At 40.9% G+C, this 17,107-nt stretch overlaps 1 protein-coding gene across 4 annotated transcripts in view; it reads left to right on the top strand.

Moving 5' to 3' along the window:
* Positions 1-17,107, top strand: part of LOC124644257 (serine/threonine-protein kinase 10) — a 75,041-nt gene that overhangs the window by 27,803 nt on the left and 30,131 nt on the right. For all 4 annotated transcript variants that reach the window (XR_006986041.1, XM_047183514.1, XM_047183512.1 and 1 more), the window contains exons 3-14: positions 563-688; positions 1,237-1,410; positions 2,106-2,304; positions 3,622-3,752; positions 4,358-4,537; positions 5,919-6,062; positions 9,905-9,983; positions 11,431-11,621; positions 11,872-12,195; positions 13,029-13,538; positions 14,470-14,667; positions 16,723-16,861. Coding sequence is in view for 3 of the 4 variants with exons in the window: in XM_047183514.1 (XP_047039470.1) it covers positions 563-688; positions 1,237-1,410; positions 2,106-2,304; positions 3,622-3,752; positions 4,358-4,537; positions 5,919-6,062; positions 9,905-9,983; positions 11,431-11,621; positions 11,872-12,195; positions 13,029-13,538; positions 14,470-14,667; positions 16,723-16,861 (2,395 nt within the window). In the remaining variant the exon portion in view is untranslated. The remainder of the gene's footprint in view (positions 1-562; positions 689-1,236; positions 1,411-2,105; positions 2,305-3,621; positions 3,753-4,357; positions 4,538-5,918; positions 6,063-9,904; positions 9,984-11,430; positions 11,622-11,871; positions 12,196-13,028; positions 13,539-14,469; positions 14,668-16,722; positions 16,862-17,107) is intronic.

The following is a 17,107-nucleotide window of genomic DNA, read 5'->3' as shown; positions in this document are numbered from 1 at the left end:
AAGCGTATGCCACCCGAGGATAGTGTAGCTTCGCGGATAAAATGTAGTATACTCTTTCTGAATATCTGGGGGCACGGTAGTGCCCCAGCCAAGTCTCGAGCAAAGCGGGCACGGCCGTACCATCCTTTTTTTACATTAAATGTTTTTGATGGAATATGGTCTATCGAATACGCGAAGAATTTTTCAAATCGGACCAGTAGCTCCTGAGATTAGCGCGTTCCAAGCAAAGAACTCTTGAAAAATAGCCTATGTTACATGGGGAGAGTGTAGCTTCCCAAAAGGAAAAAGAAAAATTTCGAATTGGTTTAGTAATCACGGAGCACATACAAAATATTTTTTTTTATATTATTTATTACAATTGAATTAAAATGTTTTCATATTATTAACCAAGCCAAAAATCTTCAAAATCTAATTATTAGTTTTTTGCGCGAAAGGAACAAACACCCTTACAAACAAACAATCATGTAATATAGGATATGACAGATTTTTGCAGTGTCTCATAAAAAAAAAACCCTTATTATGTATATACCCAATTATCTAACTCCTCCCCTTATGACCTCAGGTGCTGCACCTGGGCAGCGGCAACGATGCTAAGAAAAAGAAAGTGTTCAACAACATTAGGGACAACAGCGATCCCTCTGAGAACTGGGACATGGTTGGCGAGCTCGGCGATGGCGCGTTTGGGAAGGTAAGTTTAAGTTCTGTTTATTTTCTATATATGTAAACCTAAGGTAAATAAAGCAGAAGCTCCTTTGATGCGGTTTCAAAAACCCGTAGCCAAAAGTTCGACCTGCGGTAATTTGTGAGTATAATTCACGTAATGTGGAGGACCCACACGGCGTAAAGCCGCCATGCGAGCAAGGACGAGCGAGAATTGTACTCACCATAACTGCTTAGAAGTTTTGCAGATTTTATCACTTGTATGATATAAGCTAGGTCTTTCTACGCGCCAAGAACTATTGCGCGGTTTCAGGTGTTATCATTTGAACCGGTAATTCTCAATTGCACAGAAAATCTTCTAGTGTGACAGCGTTGTAACTGGTGGCGAATCCCTGATATCTCTAAAGAATTAATTGACACATCCTGCTTACTAGGTACTACTTTCCGCAATCAGATAAAAAGATGCCAATCTAACGTCGATAAATGAGTTATTGTTCCTGAGATAAGCGCAAACAAACTCAATCAAATCAATCAAACTCTTCAGCTTCATAACATGATTATTTTTTCAAATTCCAGGTATACAAAGCCCAACACAAGACGACGGGCCAGCTCGCCGCCGCCAAAATGTGCGTTCTCGACAACGAGGACGACCTCGCCGACTTTACCGTCGAGATCGACATACTGTCGGAGTGTCGGCACCCCAACGTCGTCGAGCTACACGAGGCGTACTTCATCGACAACAAGCTGTGGGTGAGTTGCAGTTCAATAGTAAACGTGTCGGCAACTCGACCTAGGAGATCGACATACTGTCGGAGTGTCGGCACCCCAAAGTCGTCGAGCTACACGAGGTGTGGGTGAGTTGATGATGATCAGCATCCCGTGGGAACTACTCCCTTTACCCAGATAAGCACAAGAGTCTTCCTCGAGAGCAGCAGGATCGTTCGCGCGAGTTACCGCGGCGCTGGTACATAAAGGGCTTAAGAGGGAACACGGGGGTTTCGTCAGAGTCTGACACTCTCTCACGCTCTCTCCCACAGCGGGAGGGATTCATTTGATAATTTCCCACAAAAGACTCTCGATGAATAGGATATTTATGATTTTCGATTTCATCATTTGAGTCGGCACTAAACTAAAGACGAACAATCTTGACATTAGAGTTTCAAGATGTAATGCATCTAAAATTCGAATGTAAATTAATTGAATCATTAATTTGTTTATGCAGTAGTTTATTAGTTTAATATGTATTTGTACAAAAAAAAAATCTATCAAGATATATCTATCTTTACCTAATTATTGTTCGATCATCATGGACTGATATATTTTTCCACCAGCATTCGTTGTTCTTGAGATTATTATGTTCAAACAAAATCCAGTTGTCGTTATAATATTAGTATTTACATATATTTAAAACATGTTATAAACATTTTTATTTTCCCAAATTCCAGATGCTCCTAGAATACTGCGACGGTGGCGCCCTCGACTCTGTGATGGCTGAACTAGAAAAAGGCCTCAACGAAATACAAATAGCCTACGTCTGCAGAGAAATGTGCAGAGGTCTGCAGTTTCTGCACTCGAGAAGAGTTATACACAGGGACCTGAAGGCCGGCAATGTGTTGGCTACCATGACAGGAGGGGTTAAGCTGGGTAAGTTAGCTACCTGCAGGGTGTTGGTTTTTAGATTTTTTATTAATGGCGTGGTGATTGAAAATGTTGGTGTGTTTGGACTAATTAATAATGTTTGTGGTTTGTGAATTTTAACAGCTTTTACTAATAACCGGTATTTGGACTTTAACTCCTGTTTATTCCTTATCCTACTAATTTGATACTCCTGCTTTCGATCTATAATCCCATTCCCGTTAATCATCCTGTAATTACCCTTCTAAAACCTCTTTTGCTCCTAAACTTTTCACCCATGGGGGTGAATGGGAAAAATGTAGGTATTTTTGTCTAGAAATTTTCTTGGACCACTCCATCCCCTATTTTGATCCCTCAGAATCTCTTTTTCGACTAGTCCCCTTTCCCTTATTAGGGTAAATGAGAACAGTCCAATTCAATTCTGGTTGCGTTTCCCAAAATCACTTATTTACACCCCCCCACCCCCCAATATATTTCCCATTTTCCCCCACAAGTCCCCATATCCCCCCTAGCCGCCACTGCCCCTGGATCGTCGCGGCCCCCGGCCCGTCATACACAGAGACCTGAAGAAGTGCGTACAACCTTCAAATCTCTGTGTATGATTGGTCGTGGGCGCCAGCTACCGCAGCTTCCGGCGACGGTATGTGAATATGTATTATATGCTTGTTGTAATAAGGTGTAATTTTATATAACTTTGTGATTCTGAAGTTGATACATGTGCGGTAGTGTTTTATTCATATTTTTGAGTAGTAAGAGACTAACTTTGGACATGCAAATTGTCTCGAAGACAATGTCTGTACGAACAAATGCGCAATGCGTTAAATGATTAACTTCAGAATTGCACAGTTATTTGATGCAAACTCTAAATTAACCAACTATATTCACTGCTGTTGAATAACGGTGTAAAATATTATCGTATTTGTTTACTCATACTTGCAAGGCCGGTACTATACTTTAACTACTGCCACCACGAATCAATATATTTTTATTATCTATAAAGACATCTATAACGCTGCTTTTATATCGTATTAGTTTCCGCGAGCGATTTCACCAGCTTCTTCAGGTATCTTCTTCCCGGGCCTAGACAAAAAGCAAACTATATCTTATTCTAAAGTATAACCTAAATTTCTACCAGGTTTCATCAAAATCCTCGAAGCTGTGTATTATTAAACATACACTCGTAACCTTCGATTTTATAATATTACTGTGATGTACGATTTTCCTATTTATTTCAGTGTACGTATGTATATTTATAACAGTGTATATGTATGTGATTTTCTATCTACAGTCAGGCAAAATACTAACATTTCAATTATATATTCGCAGCGGATTTCGGCGTATCAGCGAAGAACAAGTCGACTCTACAGAAGCACGACACGTTCATCGGGACGCCGTACTGGATGGCGCCCGAGGTCGTGCTCTGCGAGACCTTCAGAGATCATCCTTATGATTTTAAGGTAAATAACTAAAGCCTTGCTTATAGTAAGAATGAATAATTAATTGAAAACAGCTCTCACGTGTGTAGCCTTTTCACAAATGGAGTGTTAGAGTCGACTTAAAGTCTGGATGAAGCTGAATAGTTGCTGGGGTGTCTGTTATATCATATCTTCTTCTCAGCGAAAATTCTTAAGAAGTCGTGAAGGGCGGGTGTTTTTGGGGTCTGTTTTTTGTAAAATTGCTCTTCAATTTTTTTGCTAACTTTGAATAAGCATTTTTTTTTCTTAAATACCAGTGCCTGCCTATCTTACTTACCCCAATTACATGGGAAACACTAAACCCACTCATAAGGCTAGTATTTAGCTCCTGACTAGCCATATATATATTCAATTGATAGCCGGGTCCCACCTCTTCATCATGCCTTCCGAAACACGAATGGAATGGAATTAAAGTTTATTGGAACAAAGGAACTTGTCATGACATGGATGGTCACACATCCACGGACCGACCGCCCCAAGCTTAACTATATAATCGAAGACCTTCGTATCTGTTACTTAGCCACAAGCACCTTATTACAATAATATCTACTGATCATTATATTTTTATTTTATACATTCTTCCGCAGGTGGACATCTGGTCACTAGGTATAACTCTAATAGAGTTTGCGCAAATGGAGCCTCCCAACCACGAGATGACGCCCATGCGAGTGCTGCTCAAGATACAGAAGAGTGAACCGCCCACCCTCGACCAGCCATCCAAGTGGAGCAAGTCCTTCAACGACTTCATATCTAAGGCTCTCGTTAAGGTAAGGTTTCATTTTAGTAATCTTACAAGTATAAGTGTCAAGACGATTTCATGTCTAAGGCTCTCGTTACGGTAAAAAGTCGTGGTGGCCTAGTGGGCAAAGAACCAACCTCTCCAGTATGAGGGCGCGGGTTCGATTCCAGGTCAGGCAAGTACCAATGCAACTTTTCTAAGTTTGTATGTACTTTTTAAGTATATCTTAGACACCAATGACTGTGTTTCGGATGGCACGTTAAACTGTAGGTCCCGGCTGTCATTGAACATCCTTGGCAGTCGTTACGGGTAGTCAGAAGCCAGTAAGTCTGACACCAGTCTAACCAAGGGGTATCGGGTTGCCCGGGTAACTGGGTTGAGGAGGTCAGATAGGCAGTCGCTTCTTGTAAAGCACTGGTACTCAGCTGAATCCGGTTAGACTGGAAGCCGACCCCAACATAGTTTGGGAAAAAGGCTTGGAGGATGATGATGATGCTCTCGTTACGGTAAAGTTTCTTATAAGTAACCTAATAACCACTTACGTTAGGCTGTCCAAGTGGAGCAAGTCATTCAACGACTTTATATCCAAGGCTCTCGTTAAGGTAAAGTTTCGTGTTAGTTACCTAACACGTATTAAGATGATTTCATGTCTAAGGCTCTCGTTACGGTAAGGTTTCATTTCAGTGACATAAAGAGTGCTAGGCTAGATCACTGATGAAGAATTTTATTGACAACTAGCCGTTTTCCCGCGGTTTCACCCGCGTCCCGTGGGAGCTGCTGCCCGCACCGGGATAAAATATAACCTATGTTACTCGCAGATAATATAGCTTTCTAATGGTGAAAGAATGTTTAAAATCGGTCCACCAAACCGGTTTTTGAGTTTATCCATTACAACCAAACAAACAAACAAAGTTTTCCTCTTTATCCAAACTAATATTATAAATGCGAAAGTAACTCTGTCTGTCTGTCTGTCTGTCTGTCTGTCTGTCTGTCTGTCTGTCTGTCTGTCTGTCTTTTCTTCACGCCTAAACTACTGAACCGATTTGTGTGAAATTTGGTACAGACATAGTTTGAAACTTGAGAAAGGACATAGGATAGTTTTTATTACAAAAAAATAAATAAAAATAAAATTATTCCGGACATATAGCGCCATCTATTGGTCAAATCAAAAATCTGCTGGTAGTCACTATTCCACGCGAACGAAGTTGCGGGCAAAAGCTAGTAATATTATGTATTGACAATTACCTTAGGGTCTTTATCAGCGGAGCGGATGGTTACATTTAGTTTTCTGAATTTATGCTGGTTTTTTGATCGTCTTTTCTTACTTACTTTTTATCCAAGTGTGGAAAATACTTACGAGACGTGGGTGGGTGGAATTATGTAATAATATTTTATGTAATTCTTCACAGGACCCAGAAAAAAGGCCGACGGCGGTAGAGCTGATGAAGCACGAGTTCGTAAACGGGAAGTTAGACGCCAAACCTCTGCGAGAGCTGCTGCTGGAGTACAGAGCTGAAGTGGTGGAGGAGGAGCTGCTGGACGACGACTCCGAGGTAGAAGCGGTCTTTATACGCCTAGGCGGTTTGTTAAAACGGGGTTGGGGTGTCTTGAAACTTAGAAAGGGGGCTGGATAGCTGAGGTTAACTTGCGTCAGCTGTGTTACTCGGTTCCTGAGGATACTACTTCTCGCACCTGGATACGTTACGGCTAGGTTGTTTGTTAAACGGCTGTAAAAGGTAGTGAGGTGTTTGTGACTGTGGGAAAACGCTGATAGCTGACTTCCGTCAGCTGCGTTTTCTGAAAACTCGCTATTTGAGAGAATACTTCCGGCACCTGTATAAAAATTTGACTATGAGGTGATGGATGGGGACTCGTGAAGTGTGCTTGATCTTTATACGGCTAGGCGTTTTGTTGAATGAGGGGTAGGAATGTCTTCCGCCAGCTTCCTGAGAATACTTCTTCCCGCACCCGGCAAAAAAGATTATATGAGGTGATGAATGACTCTTAACACGGCTAGGCGCTTTGTCAATCATGGGTAGGGCTGTCTTGACATTGGGGGTAAAAAGGCCGCAACGGTAGAACTGATGAAGCACGAGTGATGGGTGAGGACTTTGAATACGGCTAGGTGTTTGGTTAAACGGCGGTGGGGTGTTTGAAAATGTGGAAAAAAGACTAGGTAGCTGAGGCTAGCTACCGCCAGTTGTATTACCCGCTTCCTGAAGGACCCACTTTCCGCACCCAGATAGATACCTTGTGTATGAGCTGTATTACTGCTGTTAAGCAAATATACACTATACACACTGCCAAACTTTCGCGTGGTCCCTTCGGCGATTTTCTGACTTTGGCTTTTTACCTTAATCCCTAAAATTTATAATTTCTCACTAAAACCTGAACTATTTATTATATTCTATGATATAATTCACAAAACTATTGAACTGAAAAACTTATTTCTTACTTTTATATCTTATATCTATTGTATTTAATAATAAAAAATATAATATTTCTCCACTAACACGTGTGTCTGCTTCTATTGCACGCTTACTAACATGCTTGCCTCTATTCGATGCGACTCTTTGTAATGTATAGTCGAAGTCGAGGAGAGGCAAGAAAAATAAGGAGCAGTATCAGAGAATTGGTTAGTATATAGTGTTGAAATAATTATATGAAAAGAGTAAAACATATACAACATGTAACTTAATTAACGCACATCCTGAAATTAGTTTTTTCAGAATCGTTTACTGAATCGATTTATATCATTTTTTATATAGGTAATTTTTTATCCCAAAAATAATTAAAACTACGGAAATTATTGTCATATTAACCCTGTACAGTCAAAACAAATTCAAATAGACCGTAACTCAAAGTAATAAGACTTCGTGTATTGTCGGCTTTTTCCGTAGTTTCGTTATGTTGTGTCGAGTCGAGCGCGATATTTGCGTGCGTAGTAGTATGACCAAAAAGTTCTCCAAGAATTGGTATAACTAATTTAGTAAATAACAATGCATATACATGTTAAATTAAAAATTCAGTGTATGTATTATGATTATAGCATAATATTCTAACTAGGGTGTTTGAGGGTGTGCGTTAATTACGTTAATGTTGTATTTGAGTACTGCAACACATTATGTATATTTTTAATACTATGTTGCAGTCAATTGGTTGAAATAATTATTCAATAAAACAGCTATTTAATGTTGCAGTCAAAAAGTTGTTTAATTAAACGGCTAGCTGTTTTATTGAATGCCTGTTTTAATTGGTTGGCTGCGACATATACCTACATTGGATTCTCGAACATTTCCTATCAATTAGGCCCAAACTCCACCAAAGTTTAGCGGAGTTATTGTTAAAATCGTATTTAAATTTACAATCGTATTACTATAATAACGAATAACGAAATTCTATTAGATAGATCATTTAAAAGAAACGTGGTAAAGCACAGACATGTTTGGCCTTTCGGCGTAAAAATATAAAGATGAGTTTAGAATACAATGTCAAATTAATGTCATTAATTAAATTATCACAATTCTATTGTTCATATTATCGAAATAATAATAGTTATTACAGTTATAGTCATCAGTACAATCATTAATGTCAATACAATTACAGTTTCAATAATTACTATTTAAAATTAAATTAATCCAAGTAATCTTTAAAAAAAAATTGGTTGTTTGTAAAGTAGGTTTACGATCGAGATGTTTACGTGATAACGTCTTATTGGTGATATAAGTTTTTGGGAAGTAAGGAATTAATGAACATAACAATTTTTTCAAATTTTCAATTACATCTATTGTTTTATTCACGCTTTTGATGATAAATTTCGGGTGTAAAAATCTCCATTCGTTTATATGCCGCTAGAGTGAGAGAGACGGAAGATCGGTCCACTCACTCGAACGCTATGCCAGCCTCCGCTCGTGAGGATTCCGCGTGACAAGTTTCACGGAATGACTGGCAGCGCTCGAGATGAGACGGGAGATCGGTCCGTCTCTCGTTATACCTGCGATCGCGCTCGTGAGGTTTTGGTGTGACACAAGTTTCTGAACATGTCACCCGACTAAAACGATTTTAGATGTTATTTAAACCATTTATTTGCTACACATACACTTTACATTTATAGGACAACAAACAGAAGGAGAAAAATGATATGTAGCAGGAGACTCAGCTCAGTATACGCTGTGCATGCAAGCACAGCACTGATTTTCAGCTGGCTCCTGACAGTTGAGCAACATTTAATAATTTAAAGCGCACACGAAAGCGACAAAAAAGAGAATAAAAAACTAATGAAATTTTAAATAACATGGAAGACTAAAATTAAAAATTACACAATAGTATATAAAAAGAGCCGACGGACGCATGATTCATTGGTCTACTGCAATTTCTGCTGTGTTAAAAAAATTCGAGTCAGATGCTTTTTCAAGATATGGTGGGACATACTTTGACGAAGAGGAGGAGGCAGATTATTCCAGATCTTCGCAGCAGAATATTTAAAACTACCTTTGCATTGCGACGTCCTATGAGCTGGGATAACCAAATTGTTAGCTTCTCTTCTCCTTGTATTTCTATGCTGAACATCAAATCGCAAAATGTCATAGTCAAATTTTGTCATTTAAAAATTCGAGTATTGGTTGTTTAAAAACTATTCCGCTTCATTTTGGTGGAGTTTTGGTCTTACAAGCGTCTCTTAATGGCAACATTTCTTCCTAAAACTGATTAGGTACCTTATGTATTGTGTATATTATTGTACGTAGATTTATATATTAAATGTAATACAATAACGTTAATGTGTCGTGTGAATGGTTTACATTGCAATCGAATCGGACGCCCAGCCGCTAGATCGTCTGCCTGCGTCGAAGGTATTATTATTATTGATTCTACTTGTATGTGGCAACACTGAGTAAATGTCAGTCGATATTTGTATGTCGTTGATAATAAAACTTGATTTTATTTGTACAGATTTTTTGCTAGGCTTAATTCATAACCTTTTTTAAAGATGATGGTTGAAGCTCAGCACCAAATGCTGATCATTATGGTGTTGGTACTATTTCAAACCTATACATGCGTTTTTTATAATGGATTATGTATGAATGTATGACGACACTTAAATGTGATACCATTTTTTATTTCAATTCACTTATTTTGATTCAAGCCCCCTTATTATAAAATGTGGTTTTAAAAAGTACCAGCTTTTGTACCACCTTTAAACCACCGTCCCAAACAAAATCAGTGGACTAAAGCTATTACTAAAGCGGGTACTTCTTAATACCACGTTTTATAATAAAGAAAAAATTACCTAAAGTTTTTACGTTTATCATAGATATTCATTTCTTTAACGTAAGAGGATGTAATATACACAATAGTTAGGTACATTATACTAATATGTGTATGTTTCGTTCCCCAGGAGCCGCGCAGCTCTCATATCCCCATGGAGGAAGATGACTCCACCTCCGTACGCTCCGCCGACACGCCAGATGTCAAGAGTAAGTACATTTTAGCTAGATGTTTTTCCTCAGTTTAACCTGCGTCCCATAACCATATAAGGGCCTATGCACACCACGTTTTTTAAACGCGCCGCGTTTTTAGCCTGCAGAGCAGTTTGTTGTCGTTTGTATCGATACAGACGCGCCGGTGCCGCGCGTTTGCATCGCGTCTGTATCGCTACACACGCGCGTCTGTATGTATACAGGTGTGCAAAGGTCTACAGGCTGCGTCTGGCCTCATTTACGGAGACGCGGGGCGTCTCGCGTCGCGTGTGGCATGACGTCTCGCGGCGCGTCGGACGTTTTTTCTGTTTACGGTGGGGCGGCGCGGGAAGCGGCACGCATCATCGCACGCGTAAACACAAACTTATAGCAATATACGACCCTGTTCATAGAGAAGCGAGACGGGAAGCGTGGCGGTGCCCGCCGCGGCGCCCGCGGCTAATCCTCTAGCGTGTAGCGCAGCACGCGGCGGGGCATAGCTTCATCGAGAATTGCCGCTGCGTGCGCCGCCGCGATAAACGCCGCGTGGGACGCGTCGGTGCCATCCGCGGGCTCGGCCGCAAAAAACGCCATAATTCAAACAAACGCGTCTAAAATCGCTTCTCCGTAAACGCACCCATACAACGCCATATATTTGAATTCAATGCGGGCCGCGCCGCTCAACGCAACGCGCGACGCCCCGCGTCTCCGTAAATGTGGCCTCTGTCTTGCGTGTGTATCGCTACAAACGCGCGTCGACGGCGCGTTTAAAAAACGTGGTGTGCATAGGCCCTAACTTGGGAATAGTGTAGATACCCAACAGTGAAAGAATTTTCAAGTCACATCTTATAGTTCTTGAGATATGATCGATTAACTGTGGCTTTCAATATTCGATTCACTAATAAGACAATTTGCTTAGTTCATTTAGTGGATGGTTAATATGTAGTTTGCACAAAATCGGTCGAGTGGTATTTCATTTCAGAATCTGTAAAATTTTACCAATATAATATTCACCTTGCAAAAATTGTGATAAGGTTGAAAATCTATTGAAGGAAAGCTGTGTAGTCCTCTGTATATATAACACTTAATCCAAAAAGTCATCATCTCTGGAGCCTTTTCCCAATTATGGGGTTGGCTTCCAGTCTAACCGGATGCAGTTGAGTACCAGTGTGCTACGAGGAGCGACTGCCTACCTGACCCCGTAAACCCAGTTACCTGGGCTTAGTGTTTTATGCTACGTAGTGATATAAAAATGTATGCCACTTTTCGTTGTAAGTTTAGAACATAGAGGTAGTCTGTGTTGTCATCTATACACACAATACGTACAACTTCTTGCCGGCTCTTCTCCTTGAGACCAACTGCACCAACTGCACTGCGGGTCCCCCTTTTCACAGGTGTCTGCAAAGGCCTATGTGAAATAAAAAGATTTTGGTTTTGATTACCCTCTCTTCCCCCCCCTCCCCAGTGTCGGAGGAGCACCCCGGCGCCGCCGCAACGCCCCGCGCCGCCACGCCGCCGCCGAGCACGCCGCCTGCCTCCACTCCGCCTGCCGCCACGCCGCCTGCCGCCACTCCGCCGGCCGCCACGCCGCCGGCCGCCGCCGCCGCCAAGCGCCCGCACGAAGACGAGCACCCGCCTGCCGATAGGAAGCCGCCTGTGTGTATTCACTTAATATATATACGTATTGACTTATATTTTTACCTTTCAATCAAAATGTATAAAGAAGTCATATTCATTAATTTATTTAATTGTAAACCACAATATATAAAACAGGTATTACAAAATAACTTAGAGCTAAGTTCAATCGTTGACCCTGCAAAATAAATTTTAGCATTTAAAGTCATCAAAATGTATCGTAATTGAACAGGAACTTACATAAAAACTAACCCGTAAAATATTCTTACAGGCACCAAAAAAAGAGAAAGGCCCAGCACCTCCACCCCCATCAGCCACAGCACCACCCGCCGCTCCCGCCGTCACCCCCGCTCCCACCCCCGCTCGAAAGCAACCCGCCCCACCTCCTCCCGCCGCGCCAACCACACCCGTCACACCCGTAGCCGTCACACCCGTTACACCCGTCAGCGTGGTCACCCCGGTCAGTGCAGTGACTCCGGTCAGTACGGCGACTCCGGTCAGTATAGTGACCCCCGTGAGTCCGGCGCCGCCGGAGGAAGCCACGGACACGGCAGCGCTGCCTGCTGCTGCCGCCGGCAGGCTTATTGTGGACCAGGTGAGTGTGTAAATAACCCCCTGGTCAGCTCTGACCCCCTTGGTTAGCTCATCATCAGCCTATCGCAGTCCACTGCTGGACATAGGCCTCTCCAAGTGCACGCCACTGAGATCGATTTTCGGCTTCTCGCATCCAGCTCCTGCCAGCCGTCTTGCGCAAGTCATCACTCCACCGTGCCTGAGGACGTCCTACACTACGTTTGCCGAGGCGTGGTCTCCACTCTAGAACTCGTTTACCCCAACGGTTATCGGTTCTTCGGCTAATATGGCCAGCCCACTGCCACTTCAGCTTGCTGATTCGGTGGGCTATGTCGATGACTTTGGTTAGCTGAATGACCCCTAACCAGACAATTCAATGACCCCCTGATTAGCTTAGGGACACCCCAGTTAGCTCAATGACCCCTCCCCTCAGTCAACTCAATGACCCCCATGATTGGCTTAAGGACACCCTAGTTAACTGAATGACCCCTCCCCCAGTCAACTCAATGACCCCCTGTTAAGCTTAGAAACATCCCAGTTAGCTCAATGACCCCCCTAGTTGGCTCAGTCACCTCTCTAGTTTAGCTCTCTGACACCCCAGTTAGCTCAATGACCCCTCGTCATTTCAATGACTCCCTTCAGATTGTCGTCAGACCACTCTGTAAGCCCAGCAATCCCTTAGCTGTCCGTTGTCAAGATCCTTGGAAGCTGGTTGAATTAAAATTAGTTACCTTAGATGTTTCATATGTAAATCATAAAAAAAAAAACAACTTCACTCACTAAAAAAAAGTTACCTTAGATTCCGTTACATAGTTACATACAGGTCGACCTAAAAAAACCTTGAAAAACCCACAGGTATGCAGAGACGCAGAAAAGGCAGTCGAAAACAAGACCACAGACAAAAAACAAGAAGTCGAAGACAAACCAAAGCAAGAAAAACAGACAGACATTAAAACAAATATTATTACAACTAAAACGGACAAAGAAAAATTACCTAAAACCAATTCTATTGAAGAAAAAACATCTAAAAGTCGACCCAACTCTTTACACGAGGTAAATAAGAGGGATATTCAAGACAGGGATATAAAAAGAGATCCCTTACAAGATAGGGACCTTAATAGAGATATAAAACAAGAAAAGGATGTAAGAGAAAGAGATGTAAAAAGAGATTCTTTACACGAAAGGGATATCAAAAGAGATTCCTTGGAGAAGACAGGGATAGAAGTGAATAGAGTTAGTGCAGAAGTTAGTCGGTTGGAGAAGAATTATTCTCGGTCCAGTTCTGTTGATGAAGAGAGAGTCGATAAGAGTAGAGAGAGAGAGAGGAGAACGCAACATAATGCTGTTGAAATTAGGCCTGTTACGGTAAGTATTTTCAATTAGTTTGCTTGTATAAAAACGTCAAAGAAATATTTATTTGACCAGATATTTCAAGCGCTCGGTATTATCAGAAAAATATATTTGACGTTTTGACAGCTTTTGAGAATAAAATATGATAAACGCTATATATATTCCAGTTAATTGATAATTGAAAAATTGTCCTTAAATATACAAAACATAAATATATACCGTACCACGGTAGTCCGCTGTGAAACGTCTATTATTATCAATGTTTTTAAATTGCTGTGAATTATAATCGATTTTGCATCCATCATATTTTGCATATTAACATAACTTCCTATTAATGAAAAATATTTCTAAGATCTGTTGAATGTGCTTTTAAATCCCAAAAATAGAAAAAAAAAAACAACAAATTAATAAGTGATTTACGTAATGCTATTAAATCCTATTTTATTATATCGGGTGTGTCGTTCATAATCACATTAAATTAAATGCGTGAATATACACAAAGATAAAAGAAAAATACGTAAAAATAAAAAAATGTTTTTTTCAAACAAAGTAAATGGAATAAAAATGTGCAAAAATTAGAACACCATATAAAAGTCAGTCATTACAAACAACTGAAATTCTCCCTTGAAAACTGACAGCTGTCAACTGATCAAAATATTCGATACTCCTAACTTTATCTCTGCTTTACACATGATGTTGTAAATTATAAAAACGAAAAATGACTCCTGTGGTTAAACCACTGAATGGATTAGGTTATTTTTTTTACAATTCGCCATAGAATATCATAAAGTATATGCGATAGAATTTAATGTGATTGTGAACGACACACCCGATATACTTACAAATGCATTTTTATGTAACAGACATGTTTTGACGAATTAAAATAAAATGTATAGGTAAAACTTTTAACACAAATTAAACTAATGAATCTTCAATTTTCTTTCAGCCACCACAACCCAAAGAGCCGGACCCGCCTCTATCACCAGCCCCGGCCCCCATCGCCCCCAGCACAGTGGTGGTACACTCGGGAGTGGTGCTGGACGGCGCCGTGGTGGTGGTGGAACCGAACAGCCTGGCCGCCACGCCGGCGGGGCTGGTCACTGTCACCACCACCCATCCGCCCGTGCTTAGTACTGCGGCTACTGTGAGTAATATCATTAAACTCAAAAACACTTTTCAAAGGTCAGAAATTTACAAAGACAGCCCCCAAAACATAGTAGGTGATAGAAACGTAGGCAAGGAGGCAAGATATACATAAAAGTAGCAGGTGGTAGCCTGTGTGTTAATGCAGGCTATCACTTATCTACATACTGCTGCTACTGTGAGTGACTATAAATAATAAAACATGTCGGGACCTTTTCAAACACGGTCTGTTAGCCCCATGGTAAGTTGTTAATTAACTTGTGGAGGTATGAGAACAGAGAATGTAATGGGTGCTAACACAACTGATAATCTACACATATTTACATTTATATACATAGTTATAAATACATATTATGATGTCCCCCTAGCCAACTGCGCAGGACATGTTATAGTGCACGAGCATTTGCGCAGAAACAAGTGCATTCTCTGTTTCTTTACTCTCATGGCGCGATGGGACGGCGATCCGACACTCGCGGAGAGAGATCAGGCGCAGGACCGACATTTACGTGCTCTCCGATGCACGGGTGTATCAATCAATAACTTCCAGACTACGCGCTGCTTTGTGAAAGTTTTACTTGTGGGCAGTGGCGTAGCGTGGGTATCTGCCGCCCGGGGCAGTTGTCGATTTTGCCGCCCCTTCCCGTGTTTTTTTTTTAACAAGTGTTACTGGCCGTTTGTCATTTTTAACCGACTTCAAAAAAAGGGGTTTTTTTTGTATCGACGTTAAAAATCATCAAATGACCCTTCCCGCTGTGGGTTAGCAGCGGTGAGGGAGTGTCAGACTCTTACTGACTAAAAACCGTCGTGTTCCGTCGAAGGCCTTTTATGTTCCAGAGCCGCGGTAACGCAGGCTAGCGAAGTAGGTAACTATAAGTATATATGTAATTGAAATAATTTAAAAAGCGGGGCTACTTTAAACTGTTTAACAAATTAATTTAATTTACGGGACTAACACTTAAACTAGTTTCCATGGAACTATACCTAAGCGTGAAATTTGGCTTGTATCTAGGTAGGTATTGCTTATAGCATTCAAGTTTATCTAAACCAGTGAGTGGTTCTTAACCTTTTAGTCATGAGGGACCACTTTAACTAAAGTTTGTCTTGCCGGGGACCACCTCATCGGTTTACCTAAATTAGCACTCTGCTAGACGCATGTCGGCAGTTGTGTAGGTAAGCAAAAGCAAATAAAGAAAAACTTGCCTATGTTGTTTCCAAATTCGCGAGCGAAGCGAGCGCGAAATTTTTATCGGACTTAAACCAAATATTACGTAAAATTTAGCCCAAACGTACCTACTTAACTTTTTGTTTGTTGACAGATGCAAAAACAAGGGCGTAGTGTTTTTGAATACGCGAGCGAAGCGAGCGCGAAATTTTTATCGGACTTAAAACAAAAATTACGTAAAATTTTGCCCAAACGTACTTAACTTTTTGTTTGTTGACAGATGCAAAAATAAGGGCATATCGTTTTTGAATACGCGAGCGAATTGAGCGCGAAATTTTTAGCGGATTTAAAACAAAAATTACGTAAAATTTAGCCCAAACGTACTTAACGTTTGTTTGTTGACAGATGTAAAATTTAGCGCATACAGTTTCTGAATACTACGCGAGCGAAGCGAGCGCGAAATTTTAATTATTTTTTATTTAAGACTCAAAACCAAAATTACGTAAAATGTAGTGTTACGTGTGTTTTAAGTACCAAATTTTAACAATAATTAATTTTAAGTTTAAAAAGTTTCAACTTTCTTGTTTAATGTTTTGTTATTGTTAGACAGTTTTATGTAGCGGCGCTCATACTAGTTGCGAACAATTTTTTTTTTAATTGGCTAAATTTTGCCGCCCCCTAAAAGCTGCCGCCCGGGGAATTGGCCCCCCCTGCCCCCGCCACGCTACGCCACTGCTTGTGGGTTTTCTAAAACCCACAAAGCAATTTCAGCCCGATCCGGGGATCGAACCCGAGCCCTCAATCATAGCAGTCGCTGATAATTCTGTTTGTATTATTCCTGATTTTTCGGGAGCGAAATAATAATAATTAATTATTTCAATCTCTTCTACCCAGCTCCCGCCGAACGCAGTGACAATATCGACGACACCCCCCATAGCCGACGAAGTGGTGATCGTCGGAGCTGGCTCATCATCAGACGACGACTGCTTCGCGCCGTCATCACTCGACAGCTTGGACTGCACACATTATAGTGGTGAGTTGGGAACATATATTTTTTTTTTAATTTAACATACGTTTACATTTTTATGGGCACGCTAAACTGTATGTAAAATCTTTGGCAGTTGTTATGGGTAGTCGGGGTGGTAGTAAAAAAAAAGTGCTGGCCTAGTGGGTAGAGAACCTACCTCTCAAGTATGAGTGCGTGGGTTTGATTCCAGGTCAGGCAAGTACCAATGCAACTTTTAAGTTTGTATGTACTCTCTAAGTATATCTTAGACAC

Source organism: Helicoverpa zea, chromosome 29 (assembly GCF_022581195.2).
Source record: "Helicoverpa zea isolate HzStark_Cry1AcR chromosome 29, ilHelZeax1.1, whole genome shotgun sequence".
Taxonomy (NCBI): domain Eukaryota; kingdom Metazoa; phylum Arthropoda; class Insecta; order Lepidoptera; family Noctuidae; genus Helicoverpa; species Helicoverpa zea.
Note: the sequence above shows the minus strand (reverse complement) of the source record. Positions and strands in the feature narration are given on the sequence as shown.